Source organism: Serinus canaria, chromosome 6, assembly GCF_022539315.1.
Source record: "Serinus canaria isolate serCan28SL12 chromosome 6, serCan2020, whole genome shotgun sequence".
In the NCBI taxonomy this organism is placed as follows: Eukaryota; Metazoa; Chordata; class Aves; order Passeriformes; family Fringillidae; genus Serinus; species Serinus canaria.
In genome coordinates this window covers 2,185,805-2,202,823 of record NC_066320.1, presented here as the reverse complement: position 1 = coordinate 2,202,823, position 17,019 = coordinate 2,185,805, and the positions used below count along the sequence as shown (strand labels likewise).

Genomic DNA, 17,019 nt, shown 5'->3' with positions numbered 1-17,019 from the left:
CCTCAGGAGAAGCCTTGTTAGTAGGAACCTAATGAAGTAAATGTGCTAATTAACCTTCCATTACTCTCCTCATTAAATCAACCTTTAATTTGGTTGGCAAAGTTCCTCTCCTTTACCACCCAGCTGTCAGTTTTCTTCTGCTGTCTCCATCTCTCTTCGGCCTCCTGTTGGGGATGGGAAAATCAATCCCGGCCTGATTTTCTTTCCCCTTCTTTCCAGCCAGCTGTAAACGCCAGTCAACAAGAAAGCAATAATGTACTTTTCCCACCCTGGCAAGGAGAGTTGCAGACATCAATAAACAGCTATTTAGGATGCAAATCACTTTCCCAATCAGCCATCAGCCTTTGAGTTTGGCAGGGATGGTCTGTGGGCTCCGGCATCCCCTCACGGCGCTCCCATGTCCCACCACGCTACTTTGCAGCCATCCCAGAGCTGCTGTGGGATGCCCAGAGAGCTGCATCCCTCTGGTTTTGTCCCACCCCAAGCCCTGATGTGGGTGGAATGAGGCTTTGCAAGCCTTTGGGGTTCTTCTGGTTTCCTTCAGGGCTCACCCCACCCTGCATCCCGCCATCCCTGTGGCCAAGGGCCGTATAAAGCAAGCTGGAGGTTTTAGGGCAGAGGCTGGTCCTGCTTCTTCTTCTTCACCTTCTTCTCCATGGGTTTGGGTGGTTCTGTGTAATGGGACAGAAAAGTCCAATTTCTGCCATCCCTGTGGCCAAGGGCACTCTCTGTACCCCAACACCTGTGGAACTGCTGCTGTCTGATGTTTCTTGGTGATCTCCAAAGCTTTTCTTTCCCCTTTTTCTTGAAGAATAAATAAATTCAGGGAGGCAGAAGCAGTTGGGGATCCAAGGCAGCAGTGGAGGCTGCAGCTCTGAGGTGCTGGTGGATGAGGGGCTCACCCTGAGCTCTGCTTCTCTCTCACGTGGTGATGGTGACTTGAGGACCAGCCACAAGAGAAAACCTACACTGCTCCTAATTTTGGGAAGGTTGCATGGAATCAGGACACAGCCGTTGAAGTGAGGTGGGGAAATACCTTGCAAATCAGTGGATGGACAAAAAGGCATCCAGGGATCTTCCCTGGGGAATCAGTGTGGGATAACCCATCCCCTGTCCCTTTGGTGGCACCTGGGGTGCTCTCCCAGCGTTAGGACCAGAGGTGGTCAGCAGGGGTGCCACCACGAGGGCAGCACAGGGCTTCTCAACCTTTTTCAAATGACTGACCCTCCACATCTTGCTCAGGGGGTTGAGTTTGTGTCCTGCTCTGCAGGGAATCACCTGCCCCACCTCCCTTAGGAGTGCCTTGCACCTCCTCTACCTCCTCACACTTATGGAAGTACAGGGTGGGGAAACACTGGGAGGACTCCCAGCCCAGCCTCCTCCTTTCCTTCTGCTTTATGTGGAGGGAAAATGTCTTGGAAAGTCCTTGCTGCAGAGGAGGAACGGACAGGGTGGTGGCAACTGGGGGCTGCCAGCCAAATGTCCGGGGCAAGCTGGGTGTTGCAGAGGCTCAGAGGTGTGGAGAGGATCTAAGAAAGCAGGAGGGCATCCAGAGGGCACTGGTGGGAATATGAAAGCACGGCTCAGCAGCAGCTTGTGGGGTTGGAGGACTCTCAGCTGGACGTTTCTGATGTCCTCCAAGCCTGGGCTTTGTCCTTTCTTCCAGCCCTTCTTCCCACCTGTGGCCCACACAGCTCTCCCACCCTGTCAGCATCTTAATTGATCTTCTTGTTCTCAGTCTCCCCTCCCCAGTGCTCCATCTCCAGCTGTGCTTAAACAGAACAAAATCTCTTCCAATTTCCCTGCCGCTTAAAAGAAAATTGAATCCTTTATCTGCAAGAGGAGAGGAAAACTGCAAACACAAGAAACAGTAAAGAGTTAAATAATCAAAGCAGATGATTCCAAATTGCCTGGAAAGTTAAACATGAATGGCTTGGCTTCTTCCTGCGTGCTCCTTGGGTTTTTACAAGTATAAAAATATGCTTGCACTCCTTGTTCCCGTTAAATATTCTTATCAAGCCAGCTCTGTAAATAAAGGGAAGGGGAGGAGGGAGTTACCAGGCATGATTGACAGATCTGAAGTCCTCGTCTTTCTGTCAGGGCCCAGTGCTCTTTGGCTGTGTTTATCTCTTTAATCTAAATATCAATCTGTGAGACCGAAATGGGGTGGAATAGGAATCATGACAGCCCGAGAGCTGAGGGGAGAGAGAGAGAGAGACACTTCTTGCAGCTTGTGCAGCCTCTCCCTGTCCTGATGGAGCTGTCAGGAGAAATGCACAGCTAGAGCAGAGGTGGGAAAACAAAACAGAATCACAGCCAGGCCCCTTCCTCCTGCCCAGCCGAAAAAAAAGGAAAAAAAAATCCCAACAATTCAGCCCATGAGAGGGGAAAGAAAATCAGGAAGAAAATGCAGCCCTGCTCCTGTCCAGGCAGCAGGATTTCCCCCCATGCCTCCCACTGTTCCCAGTAGGAGATGGGGTTGGGTGGTTTCCCTTTGCTGCTGGCTTTGCCTGGTGATTTGGGATGTGGCTGAGAGTTCAAGGGAGAACCTTTCCCAAGGTGATGCTCTTTGCCATGTGAGCACCCTGGCCTCACACCTCCTTCTCAGCAGTCCCTTTAGGGCCATCGCTGTCTTCACCTTGATACATCCTCTCCCAGACTCCTCATGCTTTTACACCCACAAAGTTCCTATGGAGCCAACGCTCCTGGGATTTTAACCTGTTTTCAAAGCTGCCCTCAGTCTCTCCCAAAGCATCCAAGGCTGTGTTTCCTCGAGGAAAAGGCTCCCATGGGAATCAGCACCCAGGGGCTGCTGTTGGCTGAGTGACACTGTGACACAGGCAGTATCACCCCTGGACAGATGACCTTGAGGTGCCCCTGGTGCTGCTGACATGCTGAGGTTGGTGTGTGAAGAGGAGGGCCATTTGCCTGAAGTGGGTGTTTGGGAACCATTGGATGTGCAAATCACTTGGGTTTTGCCATTCCCTTTCTCCAGGCTGGGATGATGCAACGTGTTCATGTCCCATCTCATGGCAAGGACCTGTTCAGCCCATCCCTCCTCCTTTGTTTTTATGCCCCCTGTGTCTGCTGGGCCTCTCACCAGGGCGAGGTGCAGTTGCAGATGGTGGGTGGAGTGATCGGCTTCCCAGAGCCCTCGCAAACACTTTAGTGATCGCTGAGAATTTATATTTCTTCCACCAGACTTTGACCTTAATTTCTTCCATTTTGCCAGGCTGTAAAATTCATTAGAGACCCAACAGCGAGGTGATTGAGATGTCAGGCCAGGCAATTGTGGGGTTATTTAATCGCTGAGATGTGCCACTTGCCATTTAGGTGGACAACAGGAGAATATGAAATCAATGTGGTTCATTAGTGGAGGACTTGCACCCAGCTCCAGTAAAACCCGTGGACATTTCAATGGTCTATGGTGTCCAGTGAAAACCCAGGCTGGAAGAGCCTGTTTATCTCACTTCTGGGCCATCTTCTGTCACCTGGTGTTTTAAAGCCCAGTCTCCAGCCATTCCAGCAGCCTGGCTACGGTAAATCACTGCCCGTTAAATCACGGCTGCCCAGGCAAGTGTTAACTTCGCCCGTGTGGAGCTGATGTTGCAGGGGCTGCTGTTATAAAACACAATCAGGAAGGCTCTTGTTTTCCCTGGTGGCTGGCAGAAGAGGTGGGGAAAAGCTCTGCCATTCCCAGGGGGGTTGATTGACTATTTTTCCCCCCTATGCGGGTTCAGCGCAGGCCTCCAGGGTCATTAGCACCAATTGAGCTGCTGGCCCTGGGCAGGCCTTGGAGCTGCTGGGGAAGCAGTGGCAGCCCGGCATTGCCTTGATTCCCCACTCCCTCCTTCCCAGCTAATCACTGGAGCCACTGGGCTCCAGAACCAGCCAGCCACCAGCTCTGATTGCCACCTCCCACCGGGCAGCCTCTCTGTAAAAGGCTGGGGGAGAGCACGGCCAGGCCAGGCAATGCTGACAAAAGAGCTGTTTTCCCACTGAAGTCATTCCATAATAACTTTAAGTAGGTTTTCCATTGGTTTTCCATTCAGCTTTCTCAGCCCGGTGATTGCATCTCGTGAAAGCCCTTGGCCCTTCACATTTGTCTCCTCCGAATCACAAATCAAATCCCAATCCCAGTGGCTACCAGCAGGTAGCTGTTATTCCCCTGGGACCTGAGGTTGCCTTGAGGAAGGCATGTTTGGATGGCTGCCTACTTAATACATGCAGGTTTTCGTGGCTCCAAAAATCAGTCGGATGCCAGGGCATGGCTTCCCACCCTGGAATTCCTGTACCACTGTCTGAGCAGCCCGTGCCTGCCCAGTCAGCCCCAAGCAGCAACTACATCTTTCCTAGAAAACCAAAAAAAAAAAAAATAACCTAGGAAGCAGATGGGAATCCTCCTTCTGTTTGCTTTCCCAAGCCAGGCATCTTGCTGGAGCAGGCAGGGACGAGGCTCTGCCCGGTCACTCCAGCAGCCTGACAGCTTTTTGACGTCCTGTAATTGCTTTCCTGCCACAACTCTTTTAAGCAGAGAGCTGCTGGCCAAAGCAATTTGTTCCCCATCAATTTTTATTTCCTGCTTTGTGCATGTGAGGGAGGGAAAACAAAGAGGGCAAAGGAGAACAAACAGAGCTGGGACCTGCTCCGGTGGGAAAGGTGGGAAAGATTTGGCTCTTCAGCCATGGCAGCCCTGATCATCATTCCAATGCGCTCTGCTCACCCCTGCAACCAACTTCCAGCTCCTCATCCCTGCCCTGACAGTTTTGGGAGGAGGACTGCCGTCCCAGGGGCTCCGTGGGGGATCTGAGCCATCTCGAATGCTCTTCTTGGTTCTTTAAGCCCGTGCTGACTCCTCCTGCCGTGCTCCCTGAAGCTGCTGCGAGCAGAGTTAATCTCCGGCAGTTTAAGGAGTCGTTGAGTGGGTCTGGCGGATGATGAATGTCTAAACCATTACCGGGTGAAGCTCCGTGGAGCTGTTTAAAACTGAATTCTCCCATGTAAATTTCTGCTCCATCAATCCTGATGACATGTCAAACATTGCTATTGTTTCCTGAACAAATTGGACGACATGCCCTTTCCTGCAGATTTGCCCGCGAGAGCAGAACCGCTCGCCGGCTCCTCGCTTTTGTCTCCTGCTCTGCTGGCCTGGTGGATGTGATGGCCCTCGGTGGGACAAAAAGGGACATCCCAAATGTTTGTGCTTGGGGGATGCAGATGGACAGAGAGCCGGGCCGTGGGTATTTTTGCGTGATTTGTGTGCCGGGTGCCCACACCATGCTGCAGCTCAGTAAATTAATCCTTTGGGTTATCCAGGCTTCCTCTCCTTGCCACTCTCCCAGAGTTTAGCTGCACGAATGTGGGTTTTTTTTTTTTTTAGAAATGGTCTGCGCTGGTGACAGCTCATAAAAGTACAGATGTGGACCTGCGTTTTCCTCCTGCCCTTTTGCAGGCTCCAGTGGGCAAATCCCGCTTTAATATTCCGGGCAGGAGAGGAGAGCCGTAAAAGCCATTTGATTGCTTCTCCAGGTGGAACCCCGAGAAACTTCCAGCCAGATGCCTTTCCCCCCCAGGCTGTGGGGATGGATGCTTGCATGCTGGGGTGGGGAAAAACGACTCAGTGATTGGGAAAAGCCACAGGAAAACAGCTGGCACCCTGGGACTGCTGACAGCTCGGTGGGATTTGGGGTGTTCTGCAGGCGTGTGCTCCCCCACAGCCCTCAAAGGGAATGTGTGCTGCCTCCCCGGGGGCTTGAGCAGCTGAGCATCCTTTTTTACCCTTAGAGGGGAAAAAGCTTGGTGATGCAGAAACAGGTGAAGATCCCAAATTAAATATGCTGAGCGTGCGTGGTTTGGCTTTTTTTTTTAGCATGTTCCCTGTCACGCTCAACTAACCTGCTCCATTGCCCAGCATTATCTCCATGATGTTCAGTTGCCAGGAAAGCCATCCAGCCAGCCTCACCTTCCACCTCCCTGGTGTAAATCAGGGACATTAATTAGCCTGGCTGGTGAGGTGGTGCAAGGGGCAGAGTCAGGCTGCCCATCCTCCTGGCTCCTCAGGAGAGGGACTTTTTGCCTCACTGGCACTTTTGATGTCATCACAGCTTGTGGTCCAGCCACCCTCCTGGCTCCCCTCTCCCCAGGGCTCCCATTCCCTCCTCGCTAACCTTCTTTTAACCTTCCTCCTTCCCTATCTTTTCTTTTTTTTTTTTTCCTCTCGTCAGAAGAAAATTACACTTTCCCAGTGTTGTCTGTCACTGCAATAACACTTAGGAGTGCAATTGTATGGGGCCAAATGAAGGGAATTCGTTTTGCCCGTGCTTTCTGGTACTGTCAGACCCCCTGTAAATCATTATCTCATCACCAGCCCATCCAGGTGCATGGAAAATGCTTTTCTGGGCTCTGCTCTCTCACCAGCCACTTAGGAATGAATGGAACTGAGGGACTCACAGCAGTCGTGGGCACAGAAGTAATGGACAGGAAAAAATCCTGGCTGGAAGTTGAGGGCTGGCAGTGCTGAGGGTGCTCGAAGCACTCAAGGATTTTGGGGAGAGAGGACCCAAAAAAGGGGCTGGTGGCAGGTGTTAGGATGAGGGATTAAGCCCAGAATGAGTTGGCTGAAGGATGCTGGTGTGGGCAGAACGTGGGGTGACCCCCTCCCATCTGCCCAAGTGTTTCCATATGGAAGAGTTGCCACGCTCTGGCTGGGATGGAGAGCACCTCCATGGATGTCCTCTGGGAGGGAAGGTGTACCCCAGAGGGACTTGACCCCCAGGAGTGGGTGCTGCTCACCCTCTGGGCATCTCTCCAGGCAGATTTCCACAGATTTGTTCCATTTTACCCAACACAATCCCAGTGCCCACGGAAAGGAATTCGCATCGCAGCCGTGGAGAGGAAAATCAGCAAAATCAGTAGGTCAGGAAGGGTGGATCCTCCAGAGCACCCTTCAGCTGCTGCCAAGCAGCAGGAGCTCACTTCTCAGCCTGGGAAAGTGTTTGGGGAGGAAAACTTAAATAATCCTGACTGGTTTTCCTGCCTTTTGCTCTCTGCCAGCCCGTGGTGTGGCAGGGGAGCAGCACACGGGGGTAAAGCTGTGCTCAAGCTCCTGTTCTGCTGCCAAGGGTAATCAAGGCCATGGATAAATCAGGAAGGTTTCAGGAACAGGCTGTATTCCATGCCACTCCTAAAATACAGCCTTTTCCTGGTATCTGGACATAAAATGTGTCTTTGACCCCGCTTCCTCACAGACCTGTTGGTCTCTAAGTAATCCAGACAGGACTCAATTTAGAAAATATACTGGGGGAGAAATAGGGTATTTTGGGGATTGCATTCCGCTTTCCTCACCTAAAAATAAAATTTCCTGCTCCTTTTTCCTGCTGCCACTCATGCATATTTTATATATTCATTAGAGCAAAGACTTTGAAACACAAATAAATCTTGCTTTGCTCATCCAGAGCTGACACAGTGAGTTGTGAACACCTTCCCCAGAAGGTGCTGGTCATTTAGCCGTGACCAGCCTGCTCCAGCTCCAGCAGCTGCCGTGGAGTAGATGCATCCCACAGCATCCCAAGCCACTCCATCTGTGGGAATGCAGCAGATTGTACCCCCAGAAGGGCTGTCCTTGTGGAAAGCAAGAGCAAAATCACTATTCCTTGCTTTTGCAGGTCTGTATTTTTACCTGGGGGGCCATTCTAAAGTGCAATAGGTTTTTATTCCTCTACACTTGTCGTGGTTTGACGCTGGCAGTCACAAAAGCCACTCACTCACCTTCCCCTGCCACAGCTGGGCAGAGAAGAGAAAAATAAAATTAACAAAGGGTTCATGAGTTAAGGACTGGGAGAAAACACTCCAAGGGCAGGTACAAAGTGAGAAGTAAAATAAGCCCTTAAAAGCATCTTTTCTTCCCTCTTCCCACTGACAGGGCAGGAACAGGGTGTGGGGGTTTGGGTCAGTTCATCACTCGAGGTTTTCTTCTTCTTGGCTCAGGCAGAGGAGTTCTTCCCCTGTGAGAACATAGGGTTCCTCCTACGGGAGACAGTTCTCTGTGAACTTCTCCAGCATGGGTCCAAATCTCATGAGCAGCACTCCTACCACACCTGCTGCAATCCAAGTCCCTCCCACAGGCACACATCATCCCAAAACTGCTGTGACAGGGGGTGCAGTCCTCCAAGGACAGGCTGCTCCAGCATGGGAGCAGTACTCTTCTCTCCACTGAGTCTTCCACTGGAGCACAGCCTCCTCCAGCTGCTCTTCTTCTAAAATCTGCCATCGCAGAGGCATTGCCATCATCCCTCTTTGGCCCAGCCTTGGCCAGCAGCACGTCCATCTTCAGAGCCATCAGGGATTTGCTCTGCTGGACATGGTGGAAGCTTCCAGCAGCTTCACATCCCCTGCCACCAAAAACCAGGCCCAGCAAGCCCAGCACAGCTTTAGAATGCACGGGGAAGGATACAAGCTGTGGCTGCAGAGTCCCAGCAGGGACAGGAAGGGTGGCCCTCAGGAATTATCCATGGAGACTTTTAGTTCAGCTGTGCTTCCCAGGTTAGCTTGGTGTGTCAGGAAAAGTAAGTAGGTGTAATGCTTCCCACTGCCAAAGGTATTGGGAGAGATGCTGAGGAATGTTGATGGAGAGCTGTTAGCTAGAGCAGCCTGGGAGTCAGGGATGAGCAGGGGAGGGCAAACAGCCCCTGCCCTGCGGCTCTTGAGGGAGAAAAGGCAGCACACCAGGTGTGCAGAGGTGTGTTCAATGCAATGTTTCCATAAATACCTTCACTTATTAATTATATTTTACGTTTTCCAGGCAACTGACAATGATGTGGGCACATATGGGAAAGTCAGTTATTTCTTCAGCGATGACCCTGACCGGTAAGTGGGACTGACTAGCAGGAGTTTGACCCCCCAAAATCCTCTTCTAACCCCACTGGGCAGTCACAGGGCAATTAAAGACACTGGTTATGTCCTACCTGTGAGATGCCCTACGATCCCCAGTCTGTGCTGTCTCTCAGAGGTGTGAGCTCAGCACATTTCTGACGCTCAGCACGTTTAATTGCTTTGCTAAGGTGGGACCTGCAGGCACCACCAGCACTGCTTAAGTGGTTCCACAGCGAGTTGTCACCCCTGGAGCAACACCTGTGGTGGAAAGTTGGGGAGCATACAGGGCCTGCCCAGCAGAACAGATCTGGGGGCCTCTGCACCCATTTTCTCTGCCCGTGGAGCAGCACTGAGGGTTGCTCACTGCTCAGCTCTGCGGAGCTCTTGGAGGTGCTCTGGGACCTAACATCCCGCAGAAAAACATCGTGAACTTCACACTGTCAGGCTGCTGCTTCTCCATTTCCAGTGTGTGGCCACCAAGGCTTTTTTCCCCTCCCTTTGCTGTCCCCTCAGCTTCTCCCTGGACAAGGACACGGGTGTGATCATCCTGACAGCTCGGCTGGACTTCGAGACCACGCAGCGCTACACCCTGACCGTCATCGCCCGTGACGGCGGCGGGGAGGAGACCACGGGGCGCGTCAGGATCAACGTCCTGGACGTCAATGACAACGTCCCCACCTTCCAGAAGGAGGCCTACCTGGGAGCCCTGCGGGAGAACGAGCCCTCCGTCGCCCAGGTGGTCCGGCTCCGGGTGAGGGACTGCCGTGGCTCCTCCGCTTGGCATGGGCAGGAGGGAGACAGGAGTGGGTTGGAATCACAGGATGGTTTGGGTTGCAAGGGAGCTTAGAGCTCAGACAGTTCCACCCCCCTGCCATGGCCAGGAACATCTTCCACTGGACCAGGTTGCTCCAAGCCCCATTCAGCCTGGCCTTGGACACTTCCAGGGATGGGGCAGCCACGGCTTCTGTGGGCAACCTGTGCCAGGGCCTCACCACCCTCACAGGGGAGAATTTCTACCTGATATCTAATCTAAACCTCCCCCTGTCAGTTTAAAATGATCAGTGCCTGTGATGGGTGTAAGAGACGCCTTCCAAAGCAGGTTCCAACAACCAGTTTCCTTCTTGCATGAGAGAAGCAGGTGAGAGGAGGCTGGTTTTGGTTTACAGATTCCCTCAGGGCCCCTGATGGGCACAGCTCCCTCCATCACTTTTCCACCCTGCACCTCCCATCCCTTCAGCTCTCCCTGGCACAGCTGCCATGCCCATGTCTTCCCTCTGCTCACACTCTAGGCGTCTGATGAGGACTCCCCTCCAAACAACCAGATCTCCTACAGCATCGTGGAGGCGTCTGCCTTCCGCGACTACTTCGACATCACGGTGTCGGAAGGGTACGGAGGTAGGTGCTGGTCCTGGCACCCAGGGGCACCCCTGAACCTGCCACATCCTGCTGCCCTGACCACCCCACTGTGCATCCTTCCAGTGATCAGCGTGAACCACCCCCTGGACTACGAGCAGGTGGCCAACGGGGTCATCTACCTGACGGTGATGGCCAAGGACGCCGGCAACCCGCCGCTCAACAGCACCGTCCCCGTCACCATCGAGGTGTTTGTAAGTACAGGGCCTGCCATTCCCCTCGTGCTCTCCCTGCAATTGCTCCGTGGCAGTGCTATTAAGTCATCAATTAATTCATCAAGACTACCCCACCCCATGGAGGATGTGTGGATTCCTATGACACGTGTCTGGGGCCACAGCTAACCGTGGGGTGAGGAGCGGAGCGGGAGCGGTGTGGGAATCCCTCTGGAGGAGGGGTTTCTGCTGGGAGACTCAAAGCACTGCAGCGTTCCTGGGGAAGATCAGATCAGCGCGTCACTTTGAGGCACATTGTGGTTTGAGGGTGTCTGCAGGGAAGTGTCAGTGATGGAGACAGTTTGGTTGATAACGTGTCAGTCTCGCAGCTGTGGGATCTCTGCCAGGCTGGCAGCAGCGTCACTCTGGGGAGGTGAAGGAGATAAAGCCAGCGATGCTGTAAGATGGGAATGAAGTCTCATGAGCACGTCTCCCCTTCAGATCCCTCACTGTGCTCGAGAGAGGGGGAACAAGGCAGTGCCCAGGGAGCTAGTGATGGTTAAATACATCCTTCCCACACTGGGCTTTCGACAGCATAAACACCTCGTTTTCAAGACCACACTTCAGTGGGTCATCTCCCCGGGTGGGGTCTGTACGCTGGCAGGGTTTAAGTAGCTGTCACTTTTCCCTCTCTCCACCAAAGGGAATTTCTCTCAGCTGGAAAAAGAAAAGAAATCAAAGCCAAAAACTAGGAAGAAAATGAGGGGGAAGTGTTTTGTGACGGCACTTGAGGAACAAGAGCTGCGAGAAGGCAGAACCGGAGAGAGTGGGGAGGGAGGCGATTTTTTTCATCCTTTGGTTGTTGGTTTTTAATAAAGAAGTCAAACTCGCCTTGTAGATTTCCCATTAGGGGACAATACGCTTTTGTAGAGGAGCCGCCGAGTCAGAACTAATAGCGCGCGCGGCGCCAGGATCCCAGGAAATAGCTCTGCTAATAAGTTTTTGCCTCACTCCCTGCCACTGACACCCTGCTCAGGGCCATGAGCCGGCGGCTCACGGCGTGCCTGTGCCTGCAGGAGAGGGGCTGAGTGCCTGGTGTGAGCATCAGCCACTCTCAGCATCCTTGGAGACGGCCTGGAGTGGTAGGACAAGGGGGATGAACTTCAGACTGGAGGAGAGGAGAGGTTTAGGTTGGATATTGGGAGGAAATTCTTCCCTGTGAGAGTGGGGAGGCGTTGGCACAGAGGAGCTGTGGCTGCCCCTGGGTCCCTGGCAGTGTTCAAGGCCAGGTTGGGATGGGGCTGGGAGTGACCTGGGACAGTGGAAGGTGTCCCTGCCTATGGCAGGGGGTGGCAACTGTCTGAGCTTTGGTGTCCCTTCCAACCCAGTCCATTCTCAGATTCCATGGTACAGTGGCTGTCTGGAGGTGAGGTAGTTGGGAGGAAGGCTGAGGGTCAGGAGAGCATAGGAAGCTGGTTTTAGCTGGTTAGGTGGATACTGTCCTCTGTGGGAGTGGAGGAGTGCCAGGCTCTGTCTGGCGTTGCTGCAGGTGCCTTGGGGTGCTTTGCAGCTCCTGTGGCTGAAGTGGGAAATGTCCTCCTCGAGCAGAAGGCAGGTGCAGGCCAGCTTTGGCCAGATGGAGAGCCAGCCAGAAGCAAACCCTGCCTCCTTGGGACTAGGCTTGCCGGGCCGTGGCCTTGCTGAGCATGGCCTGATGATCTCAGGAACATTAATGACACCACACAGCATCTGCTCTGGCTCGTGTCCACCCAGCTGGAGCCCCAGCTCAGCCCCATCCAGCTGCACTCCGGTGCCTTTAACCTGCCCAGGCCTCCTGGATGAGCTCCACAGATCCCTGGAAGAAGGAGAAGAAGGAGGAGGAGGAGGAGGAGGAGGAGGAGGAGGGATGGCGAGGACATCACCAGGACAGGCAGCAAGCTCCTCATTACCCTCGGAGGAGGCGCCACAAAGCTGAGTGATTCAAAGGCTGATGAAAAACCACCTGCTTACAGAAACTAAAGCAGGGGCTGGCAATTTGATTGCAGCACGATGGGCATCGTTGGCAGGTGAAGTTGCTTCAAATCTCAGGTTGGGTGGCAGCAGGAGAAGCTAGCCCTGCAGGTCCATCCGTGGTCTCCAGGTAGAAATCATCTCCAGAGCAGCCCCAGGGAAACGGAGAGATCCATAACGGTGTTTGAATGTCCTGGCAGATCCATCCTTCCCTCCATAGGCAGTTGGGTTTGGTGCATCTAAGGCAGATTTTAACCATGTTTAAACAGCATTTTAAGCTCCCTGGGGGAGCTTTAAACCAGTCCAAAATCTGTTTTGAGGTATGTTGCAAGCAACTGCTCCTGCCTGCTTCCTCCAGGATGGCTGTAGTCCCTGGCAAAGACAGGCTTGGAGGGAGCACATCGGGGATGCAAACCAGCTTTCCCCCCCAAAAAATGCTGTGGCTGATTTCTGTGCAAGCATCCACAACATTCCTCCTCTGGAATGAAGGCATCCAAAGCTCAGCAGCTCCCCTGGCCAGCCCAGTTTGCCTCATGACCTTGTGGCCAGGACGACCTGGAACACTGAGTCACCTCTGTGCTGCTCAGGAATGTGCATGATGCTCCATGTGGTGCTTTGTGTGGTGCCTGAGGCTTCCCAGGCTTGTGGTAGAGTCAGGAGCAGCCCAGAATATGCTCCTCACTCAGTGGTGGTGGTTCCTCAGCCCTGTGCTGGCTGATGAGGTGCTGGGGAGGTCGGTACCATCCCCAGTGCAGGGTCAGCAGAGTCACTCACCTCAGCAATCATCTCAGCTGCCTCCACAGTGAAACCTTCTGCTCAGCCCCCCAGGGCCACCTTTCCCTTGCTGGCATCCTGAACTGGTCACACCTTGAGATGCAGCCACCCAGGGGCACCCCCATACCCACTCTTGCAGCTGCTTGGCCATTTTGCCTTTTTCCCAACCAGCCTCTCGACCTTCTCTTTGCTTCAGGATGAAAACGACAACCCCCCCACGTTCAGCAAGCCCTCCTACGTGATAACTGTCATGGAGGACATTATGGCAGGTACAGGGCACACCCCTGCTGCTTCTCTGGGCTCCCAGGAGGGCCCTGAATGGGGTGGGTGATCCCTTTTGGGGAGGTAAAGTCTCATAGCTGTGGGCCCTGGGGGTTTGGTCACTTTGTGCATGCATGGGAGAAGGGACCGCTTGTCTGCGTGACCTGCAGGAGCAGCGTGGGGGCAGTTCTGGCTCATGCCTGTCCTCATTTCTGCCTCCCCCAAGGAGCCACAGTGCTGTTTCTCAATGCCACGGACATGGACCGGTCCAGGGAGTACGGGCAGGAGTCAATCATCTACTCCCTGGAGGGCTCCTCGCATTTTCGGATCAACGCTCGCTCAGGTGAGCCTCTGCACGTGCTCTGCCCTTTTCCTTTCAGTTCCCTCTTTCATCCCCACCCTTCCCTCCTCTCCCCCAGTCAGCCTGCTTAGGAGTCCCACAGTTTGAGGGATTCACCAGATTTCAGGCACCACCACTTGCTCAGTCAGCCTGAGAGCTTCAGCAGAGGCATCCGTGGAAACTCAGCTCCTCAGCCTGAGGAAAGGCTTGGCTGTGAAGGTTCCTGTCAGTTCAGGAGCTGCCTGATCCAAAAAAGCTGCTTTTGGATCCAAAAAAAGGACCCATTTGTGGACTGTCCAGACCTTGGTTTTAACTGTTTCTTTTTTGACCTTGTCATCCCCTGTGGCTGCAGGAGAAATCACCACGACCTCTTTGCTGGACCGGGAGGCCAAATCCGAGTACATCCTCATTGTCCGGGCAGTGGATGGAGGCGTGGGGCACCACCAGAAGACAGGCATTGCTATGGTGAGTGTGGGAAGCATTCCCATCTCCCTGAGCCACTGCTGCCCACCTGGGGCTGTGGAGAGCTGCAGGGGTTTATTTTTGCTGTCTGAAGAGCACACAATGGCTCCTGCCCTCCGCACCACCGATACTGTGGCTCCCAAAATGACTGTCCAAGTGGTGCAGACCTTTGAAATCAGCTTGCTTTCCTGGAAAACCACTCACACAGGAGGCACTTGACTTCCCAGGGCCTGTGGATGTGGTAATGAGTCCTATTTCACCTGCAGAATGCTCTCTTTGTTCGCCTCCCTATTTTCCTCTCCAGAAGGGGCTTACTCGGAGAGCCTGCAGGTACAGGTGATTATTCCTTAGTCTGTTCACATGGGCCAAGGGTTTCCAGCCAGTCTGGAATGCCTGTGCTCCTGGGAAGGTTCTGGTGGAGCTGCACCTTGAAGCCTTGTGCTTTGCCTTGCCCTTCTCAGGCCTCAGGGAACCCCATTGTTGGCCAAGCCAACAGGAAATACCAGAAGATCAAAAGCCAAGGATCCAGCCTTGATGATCTTAGAGGTCTTTTTCCAACCTTAACTATTCCATGATTCTCTCTCTCACTGCTCATGGCATCACATTTCTTTGGACATTTCGTTCATTTGGATGCTCCTGCTCCTGGGATGCCCGGTTGGGTTGCAGGAGAAATGTCCCACACGACACAGGGGGATGCAGAAAAATTCGTGGTTGTGTTGAGGAATAGCCCTAAAAGAATTGTCCATCAGGAGGTCTGAGGTAGCAGACTGGGAGCTCCCTGTGGAACCTCCCAGAGACATGTGATGGCCTTGGCTGGGCACCAGCATGGACTGTGGAGTGCTGAGATCTCCTCTGGGGCTCCAGATGGGATTGTGTTCTCCTAATTGCCTTGTTAAAAGGCAAATCAAGGGGGGAAAATGTGCCTCCTGATCCCTAAAATGTTAAAGAATATTAAAACTCAGTGGGACTAGGGCAGCAGAGTAAGTTTGTCTGCTGGGGTATACACCTGGCACTCAAAATAACAATTTTTGATCAGGAATGAAGGTCCATTCAGGGGCCTTGCAATGTCCCCAGGTGATGCAAAGCACAGGAGCTGCTCAGAGTAGGAGTGGGTCAGCAATCTTCCCCAGGGACCACCGTGGTGCCTTGGCTTGTTCCTGGAGGCTGTGGTGTCCAGAGTGGCCTTGTCTGCCACGGGGTGGCACCAGCAGCTCAGCCTGGTGTGACAGTGGGACACACAGAATCCCAGGAAAAGCTCCACTAGGAGCTGCTGAGGGCTGCCCTGGAGCTGCAGCCCTTTCCCTCAGACACCTGGGGAGAAATGGGTGCTGTGGGGAGGTGAGAGATGCAGCAAGAGGCGTCCCACAGGCTCGCTGCTGTCACTGGGATGCCGTTTGTCACAGGGAAAATGAAGACAGGCAACACTTCAGGGCAGCATCCTCGCCCCTGCTCTTGTCTCTGCACCTCCCACCCCCTGTGTAATGTACCCTCACCTGATTTCCCATTTATTCTTGGTTTTTTCCTGTTGCTTTTTACCAGCCACTGGGATTTTTCCTTCCTTTCCTGCCACATTCCCACTGCATCCTCTCCCCCACTGATTTTCATCCCCCTTCCATTGAAGGAGCTGTTTGAAGACACACCTTGTGCCCCGTGGTTGTTCTTAACTGAGATAAACACAAACAAAACCCAGTGCAGCCATGCCCAAGGAGCCTTGGCTGCAAAGTTGCAGGATGTTGATTTTTTTTGCAGGTTTTCCCTCCAGAGGGTTGAACACAGCATCCCAAAACCATAGAATAATTGAGGTTGGAAAAGGTCTCTGAGAGGATCAGGTCCAGCCGTTCCCTCAGCACTGCCCTAACCCACGTCCCCAAGTGCCACCACTATTAAATCCCCTGAGGGATGGTGACTCTGCCACAGCCTGAAACAAGTGTTGGGTCCACCCAGGGGACATCCCACACCTCAGGAACACCCCGTGCCTCCTGCAGCAGCTCTGCTCCCTTGCTCTCCCGCAGGTGAACATCACGCTGCTGGACATCAATGACAACTATCCCACCTGGAAGGACGAGCCATACTTCATCAACCTGGTGGAAATGACCCCCCCCAACTCGGATGTCACCACGGTACGTGTCAGCCAGGCTGATGGCTGCCCCCAAGGCTTGGCTGGAGCAGGGGGGTCACCTCCAAACGGGTGCCACCAGTGTCACCTTCAGTCCAGCGCCATCCTGCAGAATTCCATTTAAAACCTTCTCCTGAGCCTCCCCGCTGCTGACCATCCCCTGTGTTTCTTCTCCCTCCCTGGGATATGATTTTTTTTTTCCCCTCTCCAAATTGTGTGGATTTTGGCCAAATCCTCCTTTTCTTAGCCTCGCCTGTGACCTCCTTCAAGGACCTCTCTGAGAGACTTTGATTTACAGCCTTTCAAGTCCCTCTGGCAAAATAAAAGAGGAGAAGAGGGGGAGGCTTCTATTCCATCATGCCGAGAGAAAAATGACGGGAACAAAATGGAAAATAAATGAGAGAAAAGTGAAGAGAATCCACAAAATCATATAAGGAGGAAGGCTGCAAAAAGGGGAAAAGAAAAAAAAAAAGAGGATTTTTTTTGAAAGGGGAGAAGGGTCTGGCAGTGCTGCCCGAGCCAGAGCACAGTGGTTTTCTCTCCTCCAGCCCTGCTGCTCAGTGCCAGCTTGAAGTCATCTTGCCTTTGACAACCCAATTAGTTGCTGGGAAAATAATTAT

General features: G+C 53.2%; 1 protein-coding gene across 1 annotated transcript in view; it reads left to right on the top strand.

Annotated features, from left to right (window-relative positions):
• Positions 1–17,019, top strand: part of CDH23 (cadherin related 23) — a 181,110-nt gene that overhangs the window by 108,466 nt on the left and 55,625 nt on the right. The window contains 8 exon segments of the mRNA XM_050976130.1: positions 8,801–8,865; positions 9,385–9,622; positions 10,161–10,266; positions 10,351–10,478; positions 13,417–13,489; positions 13,708–13,824; positions 14,174–14,286; positions 16,296–16,403. Coding sequence (XP_050832087.1) covers positions 8,801–8,865; positions 9,385–9,622; positions 10,161–10,266; positions 10,351–10,478; positions 13,417–13,489; positions 13,708–13,824; positions 14,174–14,286; positions 16,296–16,403 — 948 coding nt within the window.